General features: G+C 41.2%; 1 protein-coding gene across 6 annotated transcripts in view; it reads left to right on the forward strand.

Moving 5' to 3' along the window:
• The window catches only part of LOC134356311 (uncharacterized phosphotransferase YvkC-like), a 233,257-nt gene that overhangs the window by 172,560 nt on the left and 34,572 nt on the right, over positions 1-26,125 (forward strand). For all 6 annotated transcript variants that reach the window (XM_063067179.1, XM_063067180.1, XM_063067181.1 and 3 more), the window contains 5 exons: positions 10,856-10,930; positions 12,790-12,882; positions 17,965-18,093; positions 20,644-20,728; positions 25,828-25,916. In XM_063067179.1, coding sequence (XP_062923249.1) covers positions 10,856-10,930; positions 12,790-12,882; positions 17,965-18,093; positions 20,644-20,728; positions 25,828-25,916 — 471 coding nt within the window. The remainder of the gene's footprint in view (positions 1-10,855; positions 10,931-12,789; positions 12,883-17,964; positions 18,094-20,643; positions 20,729-25,827; positions 25,917-26,125) is intronic.

The raw sequence follows: 26,125 nt of genomic DNA on the forward strand, positions 1-26,125 counted from the left end.
AGCAGTCTCCTGGTCGAGTGAGCTCAGCACGTAGTAGTAGCGAGTGGACACCGAGGTTATCTGCCGAATGTGGAATTGTGCTTCTGCTTGTTCAAACCATAATTGGAGTTGCAGCGTCCAGAAGCTTGGCAGTTTTAACGAAACTGCGTGAACAGATGCAGCGTCGGTCATCTCTGGTCCAAATATCGTTTGGGCCGTCGGGGTCACCAAATGTAGCGGTGTGCTACACACAGCGCTAGAATAACCACACGGAGTCGGTGAGTTAGAGTTGCGATGAAAGAGATTTATTCAAACTTCGCGGCCCACTTTAAAGCCTTCCCGTTCCCGCCCTCCCTGGGCAGGATTGCTGTGGGGAGTGCATATTCCCAGACCCTTTCTGCGCGCGGGATTTTCCCCCGCTGGTGAAGATGGCCTGGCACCCTTTTTGGGGCCGGCCCTCTGCCTGCGCGCGCTGTTGTGAGCCGGTTCGTGTGTGCCAGAAAGTGGGTCGCCACAAGCCTCCCACTTACCAAGTACTCCTTTGCCAGAAATCAACCTCTCCCAATCCACATTTGCCAGATCCCTTCTGATACCATCAAAATTGTCCTTTTTCCAATTTAGAATCTCAACCCATTTTTCCTTTCTGCATATTTACTTTGAAACTAATGGCATTGCGGTCACTGGATGCAAAATGTTCCCCGACACAAACTTCTGTCACCTAATCTGATTTATTCCCTAAAAACAGATCAAGTATCGCGTGCTGTCTTGCTGGGACTTCTATGTACTGATTAAGAAATCTTTCCTGAACACATTTGACAAACACTATCCCATCTAGTCCTTTTGCACTATGGGAGTCCCAGTCAATATGGGGAAAATTAACATCACCAACAATAGCAACCTTGTGTTTCTTGCAAGAGTCTGCAACCTCTCTACAAATTTGGTTCCCTAAATCCCTAGGACTGTTGAGTGGTCTGTAATATAGCCCCATTAACCTGGTCATATCTTTCTTATTACTGGGTTTCACCCATAATGCTGCACTAGATGAGTCCTCCAATCTGTCCTAGCTGAGAACTGCCGTGACATTTTCCTTGACTGGTAACACCATCCATCCCCCTTTAATCTTTCCTACTATGTTGCATCCAAAAGAATGGAACCCCAGAATACTGAGCTGCCAGTCCTGCCCCTCCTGCAACCAAGCTCGCTACTGGCTGTAATATCATGATTCCAAGCATTGATCCATGCCTTGAGCTTATCTGCCTTTCCGATGATACCTTGTAATGAAATGTACGCAGCTCAAGTAGATGCACCATGCTTAATCTTTTGATTCCTGACTTATTCTGAAGTTTAACAACATCTTGTTCCCCAACCTCCCCACTAACTGCTCTGGCACTCTGCTTTCCATCTCCCTGCAACTCTAGGTTAAAACCCCACCGTGCACCACTAGCAAACCTTCCAGCTAGGATATTAGCCCCCCTCCAGTTCAGTTGCAAACTGTCTTTTCTGTCCAGATCCCACTTTCCCTGGAAGAGACCCCATTGATCCAAATATCTTACGGTCTCCCTTCTATACCAACTCCTTAGCCAAGTGTTAAATTGTACAGCCCTCCTATTTCTGGCCTCACTATCAGATGGCACAGGTAGCAATCCTGAGATCACAACCCCACCCTTTAAATTAGTGTTTAACTCCCTGAACTCACTTTGCAGAACCTCGTCTCTCTTCCTACCTATGTCATTGGACCGTGACCTCTGGCTGTTTGCCCTCCCAATAAAGCATGCTGAAGACTTGATTTGAGATATCCAAGACCCTAGCACCTGGGAGGCAATGTTCCATCCTTCGATCTCGTTTTGTCAACACAATTTTCTTTCTGTTCCCCTAACTAATGAAACCCCTATCACCACAGCTCACCTCTTCTCTTCCCTTCCCTTCTGAGTCAGAGAGCCAAACTCATTGCCAGATACCTGACCACCATGACTTTCTTCTGCTTGGTCATCTTCACCACCCACCCCAGAAGTATCCAAATTAGTATACTTTTTGTCGATGGGGATGGCCACGGGTGCTCTGAGTTGGCTGTTTAATCCCTTGCCCCTTCCTGACTGTCATCCAATTTCCTGTGTCCTACAGCTTGTGTGTAACTGTCTCTCTATATGTCCAATATATCACCACTCAGCCCCCTAAGTAATCTAGAGTTCATCCCTTTCCAGCTTCAACTCCTTAACATGGATTGTTAGAAGCTGCAGCCGGATGCAATTCTCGCAGGTGTTGCCGTCAGGGACACTGGAGGTCTCCCTGACTTCCCACGTCCCGCAAGAGGAGCATTCCACTGTCTAAAATAAAAATAAAAAAATATCTAAAATAAAAGCAACAAATGCTGGAAATACTGAGTAGATCAGACTGCACCTTGTGGGAAAAGAAAAATAAGTTTTGGTTTTAGGTTGAGGATACAATGAACCTCAGTCTGAATGAATAGAACAAGAAGCATATACCCCACTGTATAATTAACCTGGTTTACTCAGCGCCAGCAAATAATCAGAGTAAGATTTTTCTAAAATATTAAAATAGGTGGTGAATATAGGAAGCATTAAGAATACAATTTGATAGGGTGAAGATATTCTACCATTTTTCATTCAACTCAAACAGTATCTATAACCAAAAATTCTGATAAATACAATGCCCATCTGTTATCAAAATCTTTGAGCATAAGTATAAATCTGTATCTGCCCTTTATTTCAATAGTTCAGGAAGTTATTCCTGTTGTGTTACTACAGCCAGTTTTCATTGTGCCCTGAGTTTTGTTAAGCTTTAGCAGCCAGCTTAATACAACCTGTAATACTCAATGCATTTAACCACCGCTGTACCATCAATAAGAGTGCCTGCTGCTCCATTGCTTACCTGCACTTTGGTTGACCTGACCACCTGGCTAGGCTTCCTGTGCCTACACACAAACAGAGGCTGAAGAATGCAGCGCTGCTAAAGGAGACTATGAAGAATTGGCTGGAAGAAGCAGATGAGCAAATTTGGGATTGCTGTGAGTTGGTGGACTGGACCATGTTAAAGGATGTGTCAGTGACCCTAAATGAAATGCTAGTCATTACTGACTTCGTAAGGACATGTGTGTAACTATAAAAACATCCTGAGTCTTTCCCCACAAGAAGCCATGGGAAAAAACAGGTGATTTGTATTTTGCTGAGGGCTAGCTCTGTAGCATTTAGGGCTGGTGGCCCAAAGTCATAGGAGAAGTTGACGCACAAACTCCAGAAAGTTGTCGTGAGTGCAAAGAGCCAATCTTGAACTAAACTGGAATCACAGATGGATGCTCAGCAGCTCTGGCAGGGTCTGGACAATATAAGGCACCTCCTGCAAGGCGAGGTTGGTAGCATAAGTGGCAATGACTCATCACTCACAGTTGACTCAAAAGCTTTTATATAGGCTTTGATAGGGAGGACTATGACATACCCACATGGGCCCCCACATCTCCGGATAACTCTGTAATCTCAATCTCTGTGAACAATGTTCAATGGTCTTCCAAAGGGTCAATAGGCAAAAGGTGTCTGATCCAGACAGAGTACCTGACCACGTACTAAAGATGTATGTGGACCAACTGACTGGAGTATTTATAGATGTATTCAACCTCTTGCTTCTGCAGTCTGAGATTCGCATTTGTTTCATAAAGGTATCTGTTGCACCAGTGCCCAAGGAGAGCGTAGTGCCTACCCAAATGGCAACTGTACAGTGGCACTCACAGCAACTGTAATGAAGTGCTTCAAGGTTGCTTGCAGCACATAGCAGCTCTTGCCTCAGAGATGACCTGGTTGTGCTCCAGTTTGCCTACCATCACAGTAAGTCAGCAGCAGATGCTACTTCTCTGGCTCTTCATTCTGCTCTGAACCATCAGGGCAAAATCCCGGGCTGCTGTTCATCTTCTACAGCTTGGCGTTTGACACAAATATACCATTCAAACACATTGTCAAGCTTCCGGACCTGGGCCATCAGTACCTATCTTCACAATTCAGCTTCCTCATCAGCAGACCTCAGTCAGCGAAGATCGGTAACTGCATCTTTGTCGCACTGATCATCAACCCAAGTGTACCTCAAGGCTGTGTGATAAGCCCCCTGAAATGCTTTCTGTACGCAGCTGACTATGGCTAAGCAGAGTTGCAACGCCATTTTCAAATTTGCCGAGAGCGCCACTGTTGTGGGCGAGTCACAGGTGGCTTACCAGAGCAAGACAGAACACCTAGTTGAGTGGTGTCATAACAGCACTCTGCACGAACAAAGGTAAAGAGCTGATTGTTGATTGCTGGAAGGGGAAGGAGGATATACATGAGCCAGTCTACGTTCAGGGATCGGCGGTGGGAGAGACAGCAGCTTTAAATTCTTGGGCCCAGCACATAGATGCTGAAGGAAGTTGAGGAAATTTGGCTTGTCACCGAACATTCAGACATATACCAGTGTACTGTTGCAAGTATCCTGACTGGTTGCATTGTGGTATGGTATGGCAATTTAAATATGCAGGAATGTAAAAAGCTGTGAGAGATCAATGAACTCTGCCCTATCCCTCCACTGGCAGTCGTATCTATAGGAGGTACCACCTCAAAAAAGGAATGTCCGTCATCAACGATCCCACCGTCTGAACACATGCCTTCTCACAGCTACAACTGGGCAGGCTTACAGAATCCTGAAGTCCCAGAGCACCAGCTTCAAGAACAGCTACTTCCCTTCAGCCATTTGGTTCTTGAACAAACTGGCAAAATCCTAATAATTACAGTTTAGCAACACTATGAAAACTTTGTACTAAAATAGACTTTGCTTTTTCCTATTCTAATTGTGCATAATTTATCCTTAATTTTAAGTTTTTTTTTAATGATGTTGCTTATACTGTTTTTGTGGCCTGTGATGCTACTGCAAGTAAATTTTTCATTGCACCTGAAATAAAGTATGACAATAAATTTGACTTTGACTTTGATAATAGCTAACCTTTGAAAAGCAGCCCACAAGCTTTTCAAAGATTATTTTAAAGATTACGGTATATTCAACTTGATTCCAGAGTATTGAAACGAGTTCTTTCTAGCTGTTAATCGAAAGTGGCAAGAGGATACTTACCCTATGATTTGCAGATGAAGTCCTCACTCTATGCCTTTGATAGATACACTGTAAGCACTTAAAGTTATATTACATATTGCATCATGCATTTTACACTAGAGAAGGATCAAACTGAAATTTAATGGGCAAGACTAAGATTCTAATTATTCTTAGTCTAGAGCCATTTCCAAGTTTCCATCTGGATCTTAGGAAATCAGACGTGTGGTTTTAGCCTGACAGTTGTTGCTGTTGATATATTTTGGATAGATTTGTGATGCAATCTCTCCAAAGCCAATTAAGTTTGCCAATAGATACAATGGAGTTTAAAAATTGTGAGTTGGTGGATTATTTCCAAATGGCCGTGCTGCCAGAGTTCCAACTCTGAGTCCCTCTGGAAGTTTGTTTGGTTTTGTTTTGCATTTCTTTTTTGTTTTTCATTATAGAAAGTAACTGAGCATTTATAGTCTTCTGATATTTAGTACTTGAAAATTTCACAATATGCTGTGATAAATAAAGTTCTTTCTATGGGTAAACTCTTCTTTTTCTCGTCTCCAAAAGTATTTAAGATGTTGTAGTGTCATAGATTTATGCCAACTACCCACAAACTTTTATTAGAATCCCCCAGATAAGCTTTTATATGGTGTTGAAATATGGTTGTGACAGCTGTCACCTCGCCTTTTGACTTGCCTCCAGGCTTTGATATGCTCATGTCTTCCTCTAATGCATCCTGCTGTCTTCCAGTTAACTCTATTCTTAACTATTCTGTCACTGATCATCAGAAACATCTTCACTTCTTATGTTTTTAAACTATTAAGTCTGGGGTCACCATGAATCTGGCCTTTATGTCTTCTTATTTGCTCCTCAAAAAATATCAACATGTTTACCAGATTTACCTCTCCCCTAACCTTCCTGCCTCCCCTATCCCCTACTCCAACTCTCTTTACTAACCTACAATCCTTGAAGTCAGATTGCTTGTGCAGTAGCCAATACAGGTCGCACAGATTCCTCATTCCAAATAATAGGGTGCTGGAAGTCATTCTCTTCAGTTTACACCAAAACTTCCAAATATCCATTCCCTCTGCCTGGCAACTCTGCGAAACAGAACCAATTTATTCCCAGTTGATTCCAAATGAAGCTTCACATTTAATTTTCAAGTCTGCTTATTTCATCATTCAAAATAATAGCAGGCTCCACTGCTGCCTTGGCTCACTAGCTGCTGAGATTTTCATTTGTCTGTTTACCTCAGGATGACTAATCCAATGCTGTGCACTCCCCGCTCCTTGCCCAAGGTCTAAACTACTCAACCACCTGCGGCTATCCTTGTCCTTAACTCATGGCTGTGACCCATAACCCCTATGCTTCCAAAATCTAATAGTTTACATTCAAGCAGTGTCTTGGTTCTGAAATTCTCATTCTATTTTTTCAAACTCCTCTTTAGTTTCATCCCATTTTATCTCCCGCAGTCCTAAAATTCTCCAAGATATCCATTTGGGCCCCTTGGTCAACCCTAAGTTTGATTGCCGCACCCTTATTGAACTTGCAATGGTTTTAAGCCTCTAACCACTGTGATTTTCGTTTTGGTTCTCTCAGCCTTGTCAACTCCTTTACATCTTTTGAGATAAACCTTTCCTTTTCTGTCCAAGATTTTAATATTAATCCTAATACCTTCTCATTCTTTTTCCAATTTTTTTTATTGATTTCTATATAGAAGAATACAAAGTTCAAGAGAATAAATATTATAAAACAAAAGAAAAATATAATATATTAATACCAGATACAGTATACTGAATCACATTAACGAACTCCTTACTCTATATTCAAATGGTTTAGATTAATTTGTATATTAGAATATAAACAATTTTATTTTGAAAAAAGGATCCACACCCACTACCAAAGTCGAAGCTGTTTGGGAAAAAAAAAAGAAATATGTTAACCCTCTCATTGCCAGCATCATTCTAGTGAATCTTCTCTGTACCCTCTCCAACGTCAGCACATCCTTTCTTAAATAAGGAGACCAAAACTGCCCACAGTACTCCAAGTGAGGTCTCACCAGCACCTTATAGAGCCTCAACATCACATCCCTGCTCCTATACTCTATTCCTCTAGAAATGAATGCCAACATTGCATTCGCCTCCTTCACCAGCAACTCAACCTGGTGGTTAACCTTAAGGGTATCCTGCACGAGGACTCCCAAGTCCTGTTGCATCTCAGAACTTTTAATTCTCTCCCTGCTTAAATAATAGTCTGTCCATTTATTTCTTCTGCCAAAGTGCATAACCATACACTTTCCAACATTGTATTTCATTTGCCACTTCTTTGCCCATTCTTCCAATCTATCCAAGTCTCTCTGCAGGCTCTCTGTTTTCTCAGCACTACTGGCCCCTCCACCTATCTTCGTATCATCAGCAAACTTAGCCACAAAGCCATCTATTTCATAATCCATATCGTTGATGTACAATGTAAAAAGAAGCAGCCCCAACACGGACCCCTGTGGAACACCACTGGTAACTGGCAGCCAACCAGAATAGGATCCCTTTATTCCCACTCTCTGTTTCCTGCCAATCAGCCAATGCTCTATTGACGTATGTAACTTCCCCATAATTCTATAGGCTCTTATCTTGTTAAGTAGCCTTGTGTGGCATCATGTCAAAGGCCTTCTGAAAATCCAAATATACAACATCCAATGCATCTCCCTTGTCTAGCCTACTGGTAATTTCCTCAAAAAATTGTAATAGATTTGTCAGGCAGGATCTTCCTTTAAGGAATCCATGCTGAGTTCTGCCTATCTTGTCATATGCCTCCAGGTACTCTGTAACCTCATCCTTGACAATCGACTCCAACAACTTCTCAACCACCAATGTCAAGCTAATAGGTCTATAGAATGGTTTCATATTAAGAATTACATCAAATATTTTCTTATCAGTCTATTAGGAAATGTAAATAATTGAGATTGCAGAAAATCTCTCATTTGTAAGTACCAGAAAAAATGGGTTTTTGGTAAATTATATTTAGTTGACAATTGTTCAAACGAAGAAAGACTTCCTCCCACGAACAGATCCTAGAAGCATGTAATACCCAATCTTTCCCATTGTTTAAAGACTACATCAGTCATAGAAGGCTTAAAAAAAAATTTTAAAAATGGGACTAGAAAGGGAGAATCTCAATAAACCAAAGTGTTTTCAAAATTGTATCCAAATCCTTAAAGTATGTTTGACTACCACATATTCAGTTATCTTACTGAAGGATAAAGGGAGTCTAATACCTTCTCAAACTGCTGTCAATTTTTCATTTGAGGAGAGCATTGCGAAAACCCTTGGGACATTTTTGTTTTCTTGAAGGAGTTTATCAATACCAACTGTTGTTGATTACATTGTCTCCTAGTTCTGGATTATCAACTTGAGAAAATGTCTTCACTATCTACCATCTCAAGCAATCTCAGAATGTTATGTTTTAGTGGGATCACCTCTCAGTTTTCTGAATGTCTTCAACTAAGTACTTTGAAAATGTGAGCAGAACTGGGTTGAGCATAACAGTCTGCTCTACCATTGATCAACATCAAGAGAGGAGCTTGCACAGGTGGATTGGAGGAGGATACTGTGGGTGGGGGGGGGGATGACGGCAGAGCAAATATAGCTGAAGTTTCTGGGAATATTTCACAATGTGCAGGATGGATATATCCCAAAGACAAAAAAGTTCTCAAATGGCAGGGGTAGGCAACCATGGCTGACAGAGAAAGTTAAGGACTGCATAAAAACCAAGGAAAGGGCATATAAGGTAGCAAAAGTTGGATGATTGGAAGCTTTTATAATCCAACAAAAGGCAAATTTTAAAAAAGCTATATGAAAGGAAAATATGAAATATGAGGGCAGACTAGCCAATAATATAAAGTAGGATACCAAAAGTTTCTTCAGTTATATAAAGAGTAAAAGGGAGTTGAGGGTTGATGTTGGACCACTGGAAAATGATGCTGGTGAGTTAGTAATGGGAGACAAAGAAATAGCAGATGAACTTAATGGATACTTTGCATCTGTCCTCACTGTGGAAGACACTGGTAGTGTGTCAGAGCTCCAGGAGTGTCAGGGAGTAGGAGTGAGTGCTATTGCTATTACAAAGGAAAAATTGCTAGGCAAACCCACGAGGTCTTAAGGTGGATAAGTCACCTGGACCGGGTAGACTACATCCCAGAGTCCAGAAAGAAGTTGCTGAAGAGATAACGGATGCTTTGGTCATGATCTTTTAAGAATCACTTGATCCAGGCATGGTCCTGGAGATTGCAAATATCACTCCACTCTTTGAGAAGGGAGGAAAAAGGAAAGAAATTGTAGGCCAGGTTAGCCTAACCTCAGTTGGGAAAGTGTTGCAGTCTTTTATTAAGGATGAGGTTTTGAGGTACTTGGAGACTGGAGGACATGCTTTGAAGGCTGGGGGGGGGGGAGTTCAAGGGGGTTGTGAGAGGCAAGTTTTTTACTCAGCATCCTGGCTGCCTGGTATGATGGTACAGGCAAATACTTTCAGTGACTTTTAAGAGACATTTGGATAGGCATGTGGATGCAAGGAAGATGTTGGGATGTGGACACGTTATAGGTAGGAAGGGATAGTGCTTGGGTGTGTTTGATTTCCTTTTAACTGGTTCAGCACAGCATTGTGGGCTGGATGGCCTAATTCTGTGCTGTACTATTCTATGGTTTTTTGTCATTATGCAAGTCCAAGGACATGCTTTGAACACCATAAATATTTTTATGGCATTTTGTTTATCAGAAGCTACTCTATTTTTTTTCCATTCCTCCTAGCAAATGTGACTAATGAGATATTTTGCCATACATTTCCACCGCTAATTTCTCGTCTACTTATTAAAATTGTAATCATTATTTTGCTGGTTTTTACATCATACTTGTAGTTATCTTCTCTGCCACATTTGTATCATCAGCAAACTTGTTTCTGTTCTTGTTAATGGAAGCCTACGGGAGGGCAGGCATTCCCAACCTAGGGTCCACAGACCTTTTGGTTAATGATAGGGGTCCATTGCATAAAAAAGGTTGCGAAGCCCTGGTTCAGATTGACCTTGGAATATGTTAAATGGTCAGCACAACATTGTGGGCCAAAAGGCCTGTACCGTGCTGTGCTGTTCTATGTTAATTCTTTTTCTTTAAAGATGAATATTAACTTTATTTGTCACATGTACATCAAAACATTGAGTGAACTGTGTTACTTGACTCAAATCAAACCGGAAAGAATTGTACTGAACCTCACAAATGTCACTACACTTCCGGTTCCAACATAGCAAGCCAAAATTTCACATACATCTAACCATACATCTTTGGAATGTGGCAGGAAACCAGAACACCCAGAAGAAACCCACGCAGTCACGGGATGAACCTATGAACTCCTTACAGGTGGCGGCGGGAATTGTAAAATGTTGTGTTAAGTGCTACACTACCATGCTATCAACTAAGTTGTTAAAGTAAATCACAGAAAATGCATTTCATGACCCATAAACTCCAACCTGTATTCTGAAAACAACTCAAATATTTTTCCTGGCTGACTATTTTTCATTTAGCTAATTTTGTCACAGATTATGATCCCAGCTCCTTGGAATTGGTAAATTGCTTTTTGGAATGGCAGTTGTATACATAATTTTTTACTCTTTGATGATTACTTAATGGATGATTGATGAGTTTATACAGTAACAATAATGCATTATTGTTTACTTAATTGCAGTTGCAATACATCCTATTTTAAATGAAAGTGGAGTCAAAAGATCTTAAAATTAAAAGATCAATTTGTTTTTATATTCCAGAGCATGAATAGCAACATGGAACAGAATAACATGATTACCAGAAAGAAGATGAGTGACTTTGTGCTGCTGGGAAGGGTACTTTTTTGATTTGTTTACACAGTACAGAAAAAATGCACTAAGATGCAGACAGTGGGAATTTATGGGTACAAGTCCCAGTCTACATTCCACAATGATCATTCCTGATGATGTAGTCTTACCATTACCTAGTCCCCTACAATTGACATCCAGGTGGCTATTAATTTGGAGTTAAATTGGACTAACCACATAAATAGCATGTCTCCAAGAGGGGGTTAGAGCCAGATAAGCTGCACCAAATAACTCACATCCTTACACAGCAAGGCCTTTCCATCATTTACTTGGCGCAAGTCAGCGGTGTTATGGAATGCTTTCTTTTTGCCTGGATGAGTAAAGTATCAAAACTTTCGCCATCCAGGACATAACAATGATTGGTCCTGTCTTTAACTTGAAATTGTTTGGTCTTCCATCAATCAGCTTTGTCACTTATTCGCCTTACCACTAGGGATTAGTGGTTGCAGTGTGTACCACCTGCAAAATTCACCAGAAGGGTTGCCTCAGCCCTTCCGACTGTATCTCCCTAGCTATTATTGTCTACCACCAAGAAGGAAAAGGGCAAAGAAGTGTCTGCAGCTCCTCCTCCCAGTCACACATTATTCAGTTTTGTAAATGGTTTGGGGTTATATCATTGTTGCTGCGTCTAAATCCCAGATCACTTGTGGGAGTACTTTTCCCAGAAAGGCTGAAATAGTTCAAGGTGATAACTCATTACAGACTTCTAAAGAGCATTTAGGGATGCCCAAATCCTGAGAATGGATGTTTAAATAAAAAAAGACATTTAAATGCAGTGTTGAATGAGTGCTATTGTGTTGTTTAGCTCCTTCACATACGAGGGATTATTGATAAGTTCGTGGTCTAAGGTAGAAGGAGTCAATTTTAGAAAACCTAGCTCATTTATTTTTCAACATAGTCCCCTCCTACATGTACACACTTAGTCCAGCGGTCGTGGAGCATACGGATCTCTTCTTTGTAGAAGTGGTCCACAGCAGGGGTGATTGATAAGTTTGTGGCCTAAGGTAGAAGGAGGTGAGTTATACAGCTCTCATTACATTCTGCATTATCACTCAAAGAGTTAATCTACACGTGCGTGTAACGAGAGCGTCTTGGACTTCCAGGTGGTCCACAGCAGGGATGATTGATAAGTTTGTGGCCTAAGGTAGAAAGACATGAGTTATACAGCCCTTGTTACATGCAGGTTCAGTTCAACTCTTTGAGTGAAAATGCAGAAAGTTTGAAGTTAACATCTCCGTCTACATTAAGCCACAAACTTATCAATCACCCCTGCCGTGCACCACTTTCTGGAGGTCCAAGATGCCAACTTCTACAAAGAAGGAATTCGTATGTTCCACGACTGCTGGACTAAGTGTGTAAATGTAGGAAAAATAAATGTGCTAGGTTTTCTAAAATTGAGTTCTTCTACCTTAGGCCACGAACTTATCAATCACCCCTTGTACAGTGGTTGTTTAAATTCTGTAACTCTTGGATTCAACCAATTTGTTACACTTGTTGAGTAGTTCAAGCCACCAAGCTTTCTGCTTAACCAATAGACAATCCATATAGCAATTTCTAAGGTATATTTTAGAAGGTGAAGCATCCTGTTTTGTAGTGCTTCCTTAGAAATGTGGTGTCCTGGGTGAAATTAGTGGGACTGCTCTTCCCACCACACACAGTATGGAGCCTGAGTCTATGAATATATTCACGGTAAAGCCAGGCAAATGGTTGAACTTTAGAGGAGTTGAGGGCTATGTATATCAGCAAGAAGTGTGGAGATAGGATTTGATTAATAACAGACTAGATTTGTCATCTTGCCTATTCTTGTTGTTCTCTTGTATTTTTATGTAGTATTGTTTTATTGATAGGTGCTGAATGAATTATCATTACATGATGTTACACTAATTTATGGGAAATCACCCTTATGGAAGAGAGTTATCAATACAATTAAATATCTACAGGTAAATTTATTTATGCTGCATTTTCTACACATCAATAACTTCTATACAGATTTTGAATTGAGATTACTATTGCATATGAGAAACAAGTAGAGCAGAGTTGTAGCATCAAAAGCATTGCGTTTTAATAAGAATATGTGTGCTTTTATCACTCTTCCTAAGAAACTTGGAGCAATAGAATGTGAATTACATAGTACCATAAGTTTAATAAGTCATATCACCAAGATACTTCTAAGAATTTTGATGACAAGAGCTAAAAGTAAGATATAAGCTGAAATAGGCAAAGAACAATGTGGTTTTGTGAAAGACAACGGTACAAGAAACGCAATATTGATGTTAAGGATGCTATCAGAACGAGCTATTCAAGTGCAAAAAAATGTGTTTGTTTTATTGACTGCACAAAAGCATTTGATAAAGTGAAGCACAATAAGTTATTAGAAATATTACAGAAAACTCTAGATCTAGATTTGAAAGACCTCCGCCTAATCAGAAATCTGTACTGTGAACAAACTGCTGCTGTAAGAATACATGGAGAAGTGAGTCAGTTTACGAAAATCAAGAGAGGCGTTAGACAAGAGTGTGTTTTCTCCCCTGATTTATTTAATGTGTACGGTGAAACAATATTACAAAAAATAAGAGACATATTGGGAATCAAGGTTGGTGGTGCAAGCATCAATAATTTCAGATATGCAAATGACACTGTGTTAACTGCAAGTATGGAGGAAGAACTACAAAAATTAATTGATATAATTGTTGAAGAAAGTGCAAAAATGGGTCTATCTATCAATTGCAAAAAGACAGAATGTATGGTGATATCCAAAAAGAAGGATAATCCTATCTGCAGGCTGAGAATAAACGGGGAAGACATAAAACAAGTACAGAACTTTTGCTACTTAGGAAGCTGGGTGACATCGGATGGCAGGTGCGACTTGGACATCAAAAGAAGAATAGGGATGGCAAAAGACACCTTTACGAGAATGAAAAGTGTACTGACCAACACTAAACTAGGCATGACAACCTACCTCAGAGTACTGAAATGTTACATTTATCCAGTTATCGTATATGGCTCAAAATGTTGAACAATATCTAGTAACATGAGGAAATGAATTATAGCAGCAGAGTCGCGGTTTTTGAGGAGGATGCAAAGAATATCATGGATGAAACGAATATCTAACGAGAATGTCATGAATAGAGCAAACATAAAAAGAGATCTAATGTATGAGATCATGAAAAGGCAACGTAACTTCATTGGGCATGTGATTAGGAAAGAGGAGTTAGAATGCACGGTAATTATGGGAAAGATTGAAGGGAAGAAAACAAGAGGAAGACAAAGATAAACGATGATGGAGACAGCAGCCAGAGAACTGGAAATCAATACCAATGAATTGATCACTTAACCTGAAATAGGAGTGTGTGGGCCATGACAGTCAAAGCTCAAACTGGGCATGGCACCTGATGATGATGATGGTGTGTGCTTTCTCATAATTCGTTTGTCCACTATTTAACTTGAGCTTTAATCTAGGTGACTCATAAAATAAAATAACATGATTTGAAATTTTGAACATTAGCACTGAAGAATGGAAAATGTCTTTCTCCATTTCTGCATAAAATCATCAGAATTTTTGAAAACCTTGTTTGCTCTGCCTTTTGGACTTAAGGTTATTTATTGGTAATCATGGCTTAATGCATGGGTTTTCTAAATCTGGATCAAAATAGTTTTGTGCTGCAAGCAGTCAGCTAGAATTTCACAAGTCATACATAAAGGAGAGGACTCAGTAAAGGCACTCCTTACACACGCCCATTCACTCACACAAAAACATTGCCTTGTCACTCTGCAGTCATTGTGTTGAGCGTATGCACTTCCCCAGTATACTCTCATAATTAGCCCACTGTTTTCCCTCTGCAGTGCTACATACATTCAGAGTCAGACACCAAAGTATAGTTTAACTTTATTCCTTATTTGTACTTAACTATAAGTGTGTAATTTTGTTAAGTATTCTGCTGTTTCTCTGCTGGCTCCTCTCGGGTTGGCTTTATGGTGCCTTTCCAGCCATACACAGTCGAATATTCTATTTCTTTAGTAATGGCGATGTGTAAGTGTGTAAATGTTTTTTGTACACTGTATTTAAGGAAGATACTTCTGTTTATTTTGTCATATGATTGTAACCACATTGTGAGGTGCATCATATTCAAATTCATGTGTAGTCTTAAGTTAATTTTGTTGGTAATTAAAGAATTAATGATGGTGTTTTCTCATGCCTTTAAAAAAGAAAGAACTTCTTGCCCTCAGTAAGAGAGGGAGGTGGGGGTAGATATTACAAAGTATTTTGTAAATATTGGTATTTTTCTTTCACTATTTTCACTGACAACTGTGCGGCTCCAAAGAGGTCATTTTTATCCTTAGCCATTAGGGTCTATTATGAGTTAACCTATAGCTGGGGAAGTGATGACCCCTCCTGTTAGACTGTTTGAGGTAATTTTTAAAAAAATTCTTTCTTACTTCTCTTCTAATATTTGTATATCAGTGCACTTGTAAAGCTACTGTGACACTAATTTCCCTTGGGATCAATAATTATCTATCCATCTATCTAATATTTGATGCACCTAGTAAACACCCTTGAGCTAAAGTGCTAAGTAACTCCAGCCATTGTTTCTTTGGTCATAACCCATTGTTCCTATTATGGCAGGTCTGAGATTTAACCACTCATCTAAGATTTTCCCCCCATTTGCTGACAAGATACTGGAGGACCTCAGCAGGTCAGGCAGCACCTATGGGGTGGAATAAACAGTCAACATTTTGGGCTGAGACCCTTCTTCAGGACTAGAAAGAAATGGGGAAGAAGCCAAACTGAGGAGGTGGAGAGGAGGGAAAGGGATACAGGCTGGCGGGTGATAGGTGAAGCTAGGATAGAGGAGAGATAGAGAAGTTTGGGAGTGGGGATAAAGTGTGAATATGGGAGGTGATAGGTGGAAAAGGTAAAAGGCTGATGAAGCAGCACTTTGCCTTATATTTGTTCACAAGGATGTGGACACCTCTGGCAATGGAAATATTTACCTAAATTTAAGGATGGAAGCTATATAAACTAACATGGGAGTGAAGCCTTCGCCAAACTACAGTTGGGAATTGGCTCACTGAAAATGTGGAGCTGAAAGTGGCAAGTGAAGGGAGTCAACAAGGAGACAGGGAGTTGGTTAGAGGGCCACACCAGTCATACCAGGTACCAACACCATCCACAATCTATAGTTTTAAGTCTTGGCTGCTGTAGTTAATATTAAAAAATTCTTAGAAAACCTACTGTTGTGCACATTTGGAAGACATTGCTGGTCTAATTTTAAACCAAATATTTGATGGGTAAATTTGAAGCAGTTTTAAATTTAAAATCATTAAAGTACTAATTCAACATATACTTCAATAATTCTTAGGAATGTTCTATAATGTAAATTCAACAATTTCAGCTGACTTGTTTTTTCCCGAGTAATACAGAAAACAAGTCTTTATTATAATGAATGTGAGTGACTTATTTTTAACAAGACACATGTTTAAAATAAATATCCTCAGCAGGTCTGATAATAGACAATTAAGTGTTCACGTTTTACTTTTTAATAGGATGTGGGTGTCAGCAACAATTAATGAGTAAGCAAAGTTGAATATTGAACTTTATTCCAAACAGATTGGAGTGTAGAAACTTGGTACACTATAGAGTGTTGATAGGACCACATCTGGAACACTATAGGTGCTTCTACCTATGAGGGAGGGGACATACAATTCAAGTTTAATTCTGTTTTCAAGTTTAACTGTCATTCAACCATACACAGGTACCCAAAATACAGCCAAACAATACAGCATTACTCCAGGGCCAAGGTGCAAAACACAGTACCAACAGTCACACAGCACAAAGTTTACATAGCGCATACAAGATAATGAAGAGGTATCAGTAAGATACAGCCATGCAATAAGATTTGAGCCATCAATGCCGCAGAAATCTGTAGCCAACCACAGTAGAGTTTGTCTTCTGCTGAGTGAACACTGGGCGCAGCACCGACTCCAGCCTGGACACTTTGCTAGGCTGCTCCGGTTAGAGTGCACCCACACTGACACCTTCCTCCTGGTGACTTAAGGCCTAGTCCATGTGCATACACGACAGCAAGCACATATAGGATATCAGTAAAACACAACCACACAGCGTTTAGAGCCCAGACCCTGATTCCATCAATGCTGCAGAAATCTGCAGTCGACCACAATGGGCTTGTCTTCTGCCGGGCAAATACCACAATTCTTACTGGCAATAGGGGATTGCCTATTGAATATGGAGATGAGGAATTTCTGTCCTCAGGAGAAAATATTTGGTATGTTCTACCACAAAGAGTCATGGAACCGGTATTATTGGATATGTTCAAGTCTGAAAAAGACAGGCTTTTTTTGTGTAAATGTCAAGAGAACATTTAAGAAACTGGAGATGACCAAGGTCAGATCAAGCATACTCTTATTGAATAGCAGACCAGTAATGAGGGATTGTATATTCTACTACTGCTTCTGTTTCTTGTTGGTGAAAATAAAAACACACTTGTAGCCCATCTCTGAAGGCTCTTGAACTGAGTGGCCCAGTAAGCCAGTACAAAAGGCAGTTAAGAGTAAGTCACATTATTAAGTATCTAGATTTCCTCCAGGCTAAGACTAGTAAAGAGAGCAGCTTTCTTCATTAAAAATGTTAGTGAATCAGACCAATAGTTTAATGGTTATCACTTCTGAGACCAGATGTAACTTTTAGCATTATATTTAATTAAGTTCCACAATTGCCTCCAATTTCTTGGGCCACTGGACACGAGACCTGTAACTTAATAATAATTCTGCTGTGAGCACTGAACGCATGGCAACTACTTGTAATTTATCAATTTATTTCCTGACAAAGAAGAAAATTAGGCTGATTATTTTTCAAGCCAAATGTTGATGAAATTATCTAAACCACAATAATTATTGTAAGTGGACCACCGTTTAGCTTACAAGACTTAGACCTTTATATGTCCCAGAATGTAAGGAAGTACTATTTGTGTGCCATTCAGTAACTTTATTTGCAACACTTCCAGTATCTGATCAGTGCTGGGTCACGGGTAAATGTGTTAATGAAGAAGATGGCAAAGTACCAGATACAACCTGCAAGCAATGCACGGGAGTTTTATTTCAACATTGATCGGCAGTTACCTGACTACTTTGAGGTGGGTGTCTAGCAACAATGTTTTGCGACATTGTTTGATGTAGTAATTAAGTATTATTTCATTGTACCACAATAATTGTAAGAATTACAGTACTGTAAAAAAAAGTCTTAGATATATAAAAAAGACCGTAAGACGTAGGAACAGAATTAGGCCATTCAGCCCATCGAGTCTATTCCACCACTTCATGGCTGATCCCGGATCCCATTCAGCCCTGTATACCTGCCTTTTCACTATATCCCTTGATGCTCCAATCAATCAGGAAGCTATCAACTTCTGCTTTAAATATACCTATGGACCTGGCCTCCAATGCAGTCTGTGGCAGAGCATTCCACAGATTCACTACTCTTTGGCTAAAAAAAAAATTCCTCCTTACTTCTGTACTAAAGGGCTGCCCTTCAATTTTGAGGCTATGCCTTCTAGTCCTGGATATTCCACCATGGGAAACATCCTCTCCACATCCTCCGTATCTAGTCCTTCCAACATTCGGTAGCTTTCAAGGAGATCCCCATGCATTCTTCTAATTTCCAGTGAGTACAGGTCCAAAGCCGCCGAACCCCTCCATGTTAACCCTTTCATTCCTGGAATAATCCTCGTGAACCTCCTCTGGACTCTCTCCAATGACAGTACATCCTTTCTGAGATAAGGGGCCCAAAACTGTTGACAATTCCAAGTGCAGACTGACTAGTGTCTTTTAAAGCTTCAGCATTATGTCCCTGTCTTTATATTCTATTCCCCGTAAAATAAATGCCAACGTTGTACCTGCCTTCCCTACCACAGACTCAACCTGTGAATTAACCTTCTGGGAGTCTTGCACGAGTACTCTGAAGTGTCTCTGCACCTGTGATGCCTCTGCAGCCAACCAGAAGAGGTCCCCTTTATTCCCACTCACTGTCTCCTGCCTGTCAGCCATTTCTCGATCCATGCCAGTATCTTTCCTGTAATACCACTGTAGATATATAGTGCTTTGTTCGCTATTATATTTGTATGTTGTGTCCAGGACAAGTACTCTGAGATAGTGACATATGGCTAGCTGGTGGCGTAGTGGCATTAGCGCCAGACTTCGGAGCGAAGGCTCCTGAGTTCGAACCCAGCCGGCTCCCCAGGCACGCTTTCCATCAGTGCTGGGTTGAGCATCGAGCTAGCAACTCAACCTCGTAAAAAAGAAATTGCCCGCTACAGAAACATCAACAGCAAAAAGTTGATGACCCAGTCAACCAGAAGAGGCCCCCCTTTATTCCCACTCGCTGTCTCCTGCCTGTCAGCCATTTCTCAATCCATGCCAGTATCTTTCCTGTAATACCACTATATATATATATATATATATAGTGCTTTCTTTGCTATTATATTTGTATGATGTGTCCAGGACAAGTACTCTGAGATAGTGACATCAAGGAATTTAAAGTTACCGACCCTATCCACCGCTGATCCTCTGATGATTACTGGCTCATGGACCTCTGGTTTCCCTCTCCTGAAGTCTTGTTCTTACTGACAATAAGTGAGAGGTTATTGTTAATACACCACTCAGCTCTCGACATCCCCCCTTGCCTGTGTGCCCACCCTTTCTCTCCTACGCCCCCCTCTCCCACGCTCCTGCTCCCTTCCACGCTCTCACACACTCATTCGTTCTCTCAGACACACATTCTCTGTCACACATACCTTCCTTTACTCTCTCTCTCACTCTCTGACATTCTTTCTCTCTCTCAGATTCTCTCACTCTCTTGTGCATACATTCTCTCTTCCATGCACACATTCTCTCTCTCTCTCTCTGTCATGCACATGTTCAACAGCACGATGGCAGAAGCATAGTAATTGTTCTTGACCCTGGAGGTGTGAGTCCAGAGGCATTTGTACCTCTTTCCTGATGAGAAAAGAGTATGGCTTGGGCGGCAAGATCTTTGATGATGATGAGTGTGTGTGTGTGTGTGTGTGTACCCCACAGCTAGTTCCACTAGTTTGTGATTCAATCCATTTTAGGCTTAAAAACAGCTCAAAAATAACCTCATTACATGGTTCACTAAGCACCTAAGGAATGTGGTAGGAGGTAATTTGTGATCAAAGAATGCCTATTGTGGATAGCATAACACAGCAGCTTTATTTTTTTCCTCTTTGCCTCCATGTATCATTCATCTGCCACTATTTCCCAACCGTAACTATGCTTTCCTCCCTTACCTGCCACAACCCGTCTGACATCTTACATCCCTGCTCAGAACACCAATCCTCTTGGCCTCCTGTCACACTGCGCCCCTTCTTTTTGCAATGGCTTTCTCACTGCTTCACCCTCGTTCCTGACGAAGCATTTCAGCCCGAAACATTGGCAATCCCTTTCTTCTCTCAGATGCTGCCCGATCCACTGAGTTCTTACAGCAGATTTTTGCTCCAGGTTCCAGAATCTGCAGTCTGATGTGTGTCCAAAACACAACATCTATCTGATGATGAAGATTAAACTGTGTGACAGATGAAAATGGTTATTAGAATGTGGAAACCTGAGTACGTTTATTTGGAATATATTACCAGGAGCTATAATGTTGTCCATTTCTTTATCTTCTTTAGGCGTGGTGCGTATCAGTGTCAAAATCAAATGGCTCTGGAATATGGAATTCAATTCTTGTGTCAATCTTGTCAGGAGGGAAAACGGGTATGTACGTGACGAGCATTAGATCAGTGTCTCTTGGTGTCCAGTCCCTTAGTTAAGTATTTACATGGAGATTACATAATATTTTGAATTGAGCAGCAGGAAGTTACATTTCAGTATTAACCAATCAGGTTGCAAGTTAGTAGCTGAACCGTCTGGTGGAACTTGACAATGAATTTGTACCAATCACAACCTAGTCATCAAACCTGCACACAAGGGCAGTGTCTTTATAGAGTACTTTGCAGAGGCAAGATGAAAGCTCTTGGATATCTCCTCGTATCAGCCATTGGACCATGACTCCACCGCCAAGCACCAGCCATCATCTCCAGCACTGTCAATGATCTTATTCAATCAGGAGATCTCCCCTCAACAGCTTCTAACCTGATAGCGACTTAAACCATCACTTCCCACTTCTATCCCTTACCAAAGGTCCATTAACAGGACAGTCCAGTTAGACCCATTGTTTCTGCCTGATTCTGCTCCACCGAATGGATACCTTGACTACATTCTATCCCCTCTGTCCAGTCTCTCTCCACCTACATCCAGAACACCTTATATGCCATCTATCACTTGGGCAACTTCTGATTCTCTGGCTGTCAACGTCACATCATAGCTATGGATATCCAGGCTTTATGGACCTCCATCCCAATCAAGAAGGTCTAGAAGCTCCCCACTTCTTCCTACAATAAGGAAGTGGACTTCCTCTCCACTAACACTCCATCTACCTGACTGAACTCATTCTTGCCTCAAACAAATTCTCTTTTGACTCTTAATTTCTGCAATAAAAGGTGTAGCTATGGCCCCAGCAGTGTCTGACTTTTTGTTGGCTACGTGGAACAGTCCCTGCTTTCAAACTTCTCTTTTTTTTTTCTCCACCTGTGCAGAATCTATCAATTTTATAACCTTTGCGACCAATTTCCGCTCTTACAATTTCACCTGGACCATTTCTGACTTATCTGTCCATCTTGGGAGACAGACTATACCACTGATATTTACTATAAATTCATTACAATTCCCATAACTACTTAGACTACACCTCTTCCTATCCTGTCTCTTGTAAAGAAGCCATTCCTTTCTCCTAGTTTCTATGTCTCTGCTCTCAGGGTGAGACTTTATGGTTTAGGAAATCTAAAATAGTCCCTTTTTTCAAGAAGTGTGGCTTCCCTTCTGTTGTGGTTGGCGGAACCCTATGTCACATCTCCTCTGTTTCTTGGACTTTGCTCTCACCTCACCTCCTACCAAACATAATAGATGTCGATTTCCCCTTGTCCCCACAAGACTCCTAATCCACCATACTATCCCTTCTCATTTCTGCCAGCTGAAACCTGATCCCATGTTTTCCGGTTCCTACCCCTTTCTGTGGGAACTACACAGTCTGGGACTCCCTGATCCGCTCATCCTTCCTTTCCCCAGACACTTTCCCGTGCCCCTGCAGTAGATGTAATACTTGTAGTTGCACCTCCTCCCTCGCCGCCATCCAGAGACCTAAACAGTCCTTACGGGTGAGGCAAAGGTTCACATGCGTCCCTTCTAACCTTGTCTTCTGCATTTGGTGCTGCCAATGTGGCCTCATCTACATCAGCGAGACGAAGTGCAGCCTCAGTGACTGTTTCACGGAACACCAATGCTCAGTCCACAGTGGCCATCACAAGCTCCCAGTTATTGACCACTTCAACCCCCCTCCCCATTCCCACCTGTCCATCACTGGCCTTCTCCACAGCCAGGATGAAGACAATGTAAACTGGAGGAGTAACACATCTTATATTCTACAACCCAAAGGCGTAAATATTGAGTTTTTCAATTTTAGTAACCATCCCTCTATTTTTCTTTTACTTTCCTATCCCCCTCTTGCTCCATCCCCTTTCTAAACCATTTCTGATCTCCCCCCCCTTTGTCCCTTCTGCCTCCTCCATCCACCAACTTCACGCCCTTCTCTTGTATGGTTCCTGGTTATCTCCCTCCCCTTTTCACACTCCCCTCCTCCTGCTTTGCTCAGTCTGTTTCTTTTCTTTTCTCCCCTCTATATCTGCCTCCATCTAACCATTCTCTTGTTACTATCTCCTAACTCCACCCCAACTTATCTCCCATACCTGCCTGTTATCTTACACCCCCCCCCCCAAGAACACTAATTACCTCAGGTGCTTTCTTGTCACCCCTCTTTTCTTTTCTATACTGGCCATCTAGCCATTCTTTTCTCTGTCCCAATACAGGGTTTCCACCCAAGATAGGTGACAATCCCCTTCTGGCCACCAATACTGCTTGACTGGCTGACTTTCTCCAGCAGATGTGATGCTCCAGATTTCAACATCTACAGCCTCTTGTGTCTCCATTTACCATTAATCATTTGGCCAGTTTATTAGTATTTGTAAATCGTCTTCTAATATATTATAGTTTCAAGACAAGGGAGGGCCTCACTTTTTCTATTCATTCTGGACCCAATCCACTGCAAAGATTTGTTGCCTGCAATGCTCATCCAGTACTCCGAATATTTTCAGTGTCCAATGCAATGACTCAGCCTGGGGAGTCATATCCAGACAACCCCCACCCTGAATGTGATGATAGACTTTGCCAATGGCATCTGTGTCTGTGATATTCTCAAATGCTTTAAAGCTCTTCAAGTAGTTAGAACATTTTTTCCAATGTAAAGAAATAAATGCATTAAAGTACTACTGTAATTAAGTTAAATCAAATGAACTGAGCATTTTAAAAGTGTACAATGTGTACAAAGTGTACAATGGTCAATCATGTGAATGGGGAGACTTTCATTTCACACCTTTCTGTGACACAAGCTGGAATTCTCCTCAACACCTTACAGCTTTGACGCTGAACTCGATGGTGAATTCAGTGATGAAAATATCATTCTGATGCGCTGGCATCTTATTTCCAAAACGGAGAATTCCATATTTCAAAGCATGCATGTAATACTGAGTTGGGTTGAAGCACAAATTTTTGATGGCCAACAGTTTCCTTCAGAACTACCGAACATCAGCACAAAACAAGCTAAACAAGCTGTCTCAAACAAGAGAAAATCTGCAGATGCTAGAAATCCAAGCATTACACACAAAATTCTGGAGGAACTCTGCCCAAAACGTTGACTGTACTTTTTCCCCATATATGCTGCTTGGCCTGCTGAGTTCCTCCAGCATTTTGTGTGTGTAACTTTAATGTCCACCTGCTTCCAGTATGGTATCAAAGGAGGCTGTGGAAGTGAGTGAGGTCCTCAATGAATACTTCTCTTCGGTATTCACCAATGAGAGGGAATTTGATGATGGTGAGGACAATATGAGTGAGGTTGATGTTCTGGAGCATGCTGATATTAAGGGAGAGGAGGTGTTGGAGTTGTTAAAATACATTAGGATGGATAAGTCCCCGGGGCCTGACGGAATATTCCCCAGGCTGCTCCACGAGGCGAGGGAAGAGATTGCTGAGCCTCTGGCTAGGATCTTTATGTCCTCGTTGTCCACGGGAATGTTACCGGAGGATTGGAGGGAGGCGAATGTTGTCCCCTTGTTGACAAAAGGTAGTAGGGATAGTCCGGGTAATTATAGACCAGCGAGCCTTATGTCTGTGGTTGGAAAACTGTTGGAAAAGATTCTTAGAGATAGGATCTCTGGGCATTTAGAGAATGATGGTCTGATCAGGGACAGTCAGCATGGCTTTGTGAAGGGCAGGTCATGTCTAACAAGCCTGATAGAGTTCTTTGAGGAGGTGACCAGGCATATAGATGAGGGTAGTACAGTGGATGTGATCTATATGGATTTTAGTAAGGCATTTGACAAGGTTCCACATGGTAGGCTTATTCAGAAAGTCAGAAGGCATAGGATCCAGGGAAGTTTGGCCAGGTGGATTCAGAATTGGCTTGCCTGCAGAAGGCAGAGGGTGGTGGTGGAGGGAGTACATTCAGATTGGAGGATTGTGACTAGTGGTCTCCCACAAGGATCTGTTCTGGGACCTCTACTTTTCATGATTTTTATTAACGACCTGGATGTGGGTGTAGACGGGTGGGTTGGCAAGTTTGCAGACGACACAAAGGTTGGTGGTGTTGTAGATAGTGTGGAGGATTGTCAAAGATTGCAGAGAGACATTGATAGGATGCAAAAGTGGGCTGAGAAGTGGGAGATGGAGTTCAACCTGGAGAAGTGTGAGGTGGTACACTTTGGAAGGACAAACTCCAAGGCAGAGTACAAAGTAAATGGCAGGATACTTGGCAGTGTGGAGAAGCAGAGGGATCTGGGGGTACATGTCCACAAATCCCTGAAAGTTGCCTCACAGGTGGATAGGATAGTTAAGAAAGCTTATGGGGTGTTAGTTTTCATAAGTCGAAGGTTAGAGTTTAAGAGTCACGATGTAATGATGCAGCTCTATAAAACTCTGGTTAGGCTGCACTTGGAGTACTGTGTCCAGTTCTGGTCACCTCACTATAGGAAGGATGTGGAAGCATTGGAAAGGGTACAGAGGAGATTTACCAGGACGCTGCCTGGTTTAGAAAATATGCATTATGATCAGAGATTAAGGGAGCTAGGGCTTTACTCTTTGGAGAGAAGGAGGATGAGAGGAGACATGATAGAGGTATATACAAGATAAAAAGAGGAATAGATAGAGTGGATAGCCAGCGCCTCTTCCCCAGGGCACCACTGCTCAATACAAGAGGACATGGCTTTAAGTTAAGGGGTGGGAAGTTCAAGGGGGATATTAGAGGAAGGTTTTTTACTCAAAGAGTGGTTGGTGCATGGAATGCACTGCCTGAGTCAGTGGTGGAGGCAGATACACTAGTTAAGTTTAAGAGACTGCTAGACAGGTATATGGAGGAATTTAAGGTGGGGGGTTATATGGGAGGCAGGGTTTGAGTGTCGGCACAACATTGTGGGCCAAAGGGCCTGTACTCTGCTGTACTATTCTATGTTTTATGTTCTATGAAAGACTCTTTTGTGGTTTCAAACCTTATCATTATTTGGAAAGCTATGGAGAAGTAAAAAGATTTGTAAGATCATATAATTAAGACTTTTTATGATAAGGCAGAGAAATACTAATAAAAAGCATCAATATAGTTTACTTCACTAATTCAGTGAATTCTGTCATATTTCCTAACTTTTACTTAACAGAATGGACTCCAGAACTTCTGGCAGATGTTGCAATATTGTACAGCACATGCTCAGATGTTGTGTCAGCTGATATTCCTGTAGCAATGAAAGTAAGGCAAATCTCAAATTGTTCCTTTTAATAAAAAAGCAATAATAAATCAAATTCCAATATCTCAGTTGGTTTCTTGAGATTGCAATGGAAGTGTGGAATTGTGAAATATTTTCTTTGCAACTCAATAAAATAGAACAAATTGAATAAATGACTTTTATTGTTGTAATTTCTGTGGTAGTAATGATAAAAGGAGGTTGGAATGAAGGG

The sequence above is a fragment of the Mobula hypostoma genome, chromosome 14, assembly GCF_963921235.1.
Source record: "Mobula hypostoma chromosome 14, sMobHyp1.1, whole genome shotgun sequence".
NCBI lineage: Eukaryota > Metazoa > Chordata > Chondrichthyes > Myliobatiformes > Myliobatidae > Mobula > Mobula hypostoma.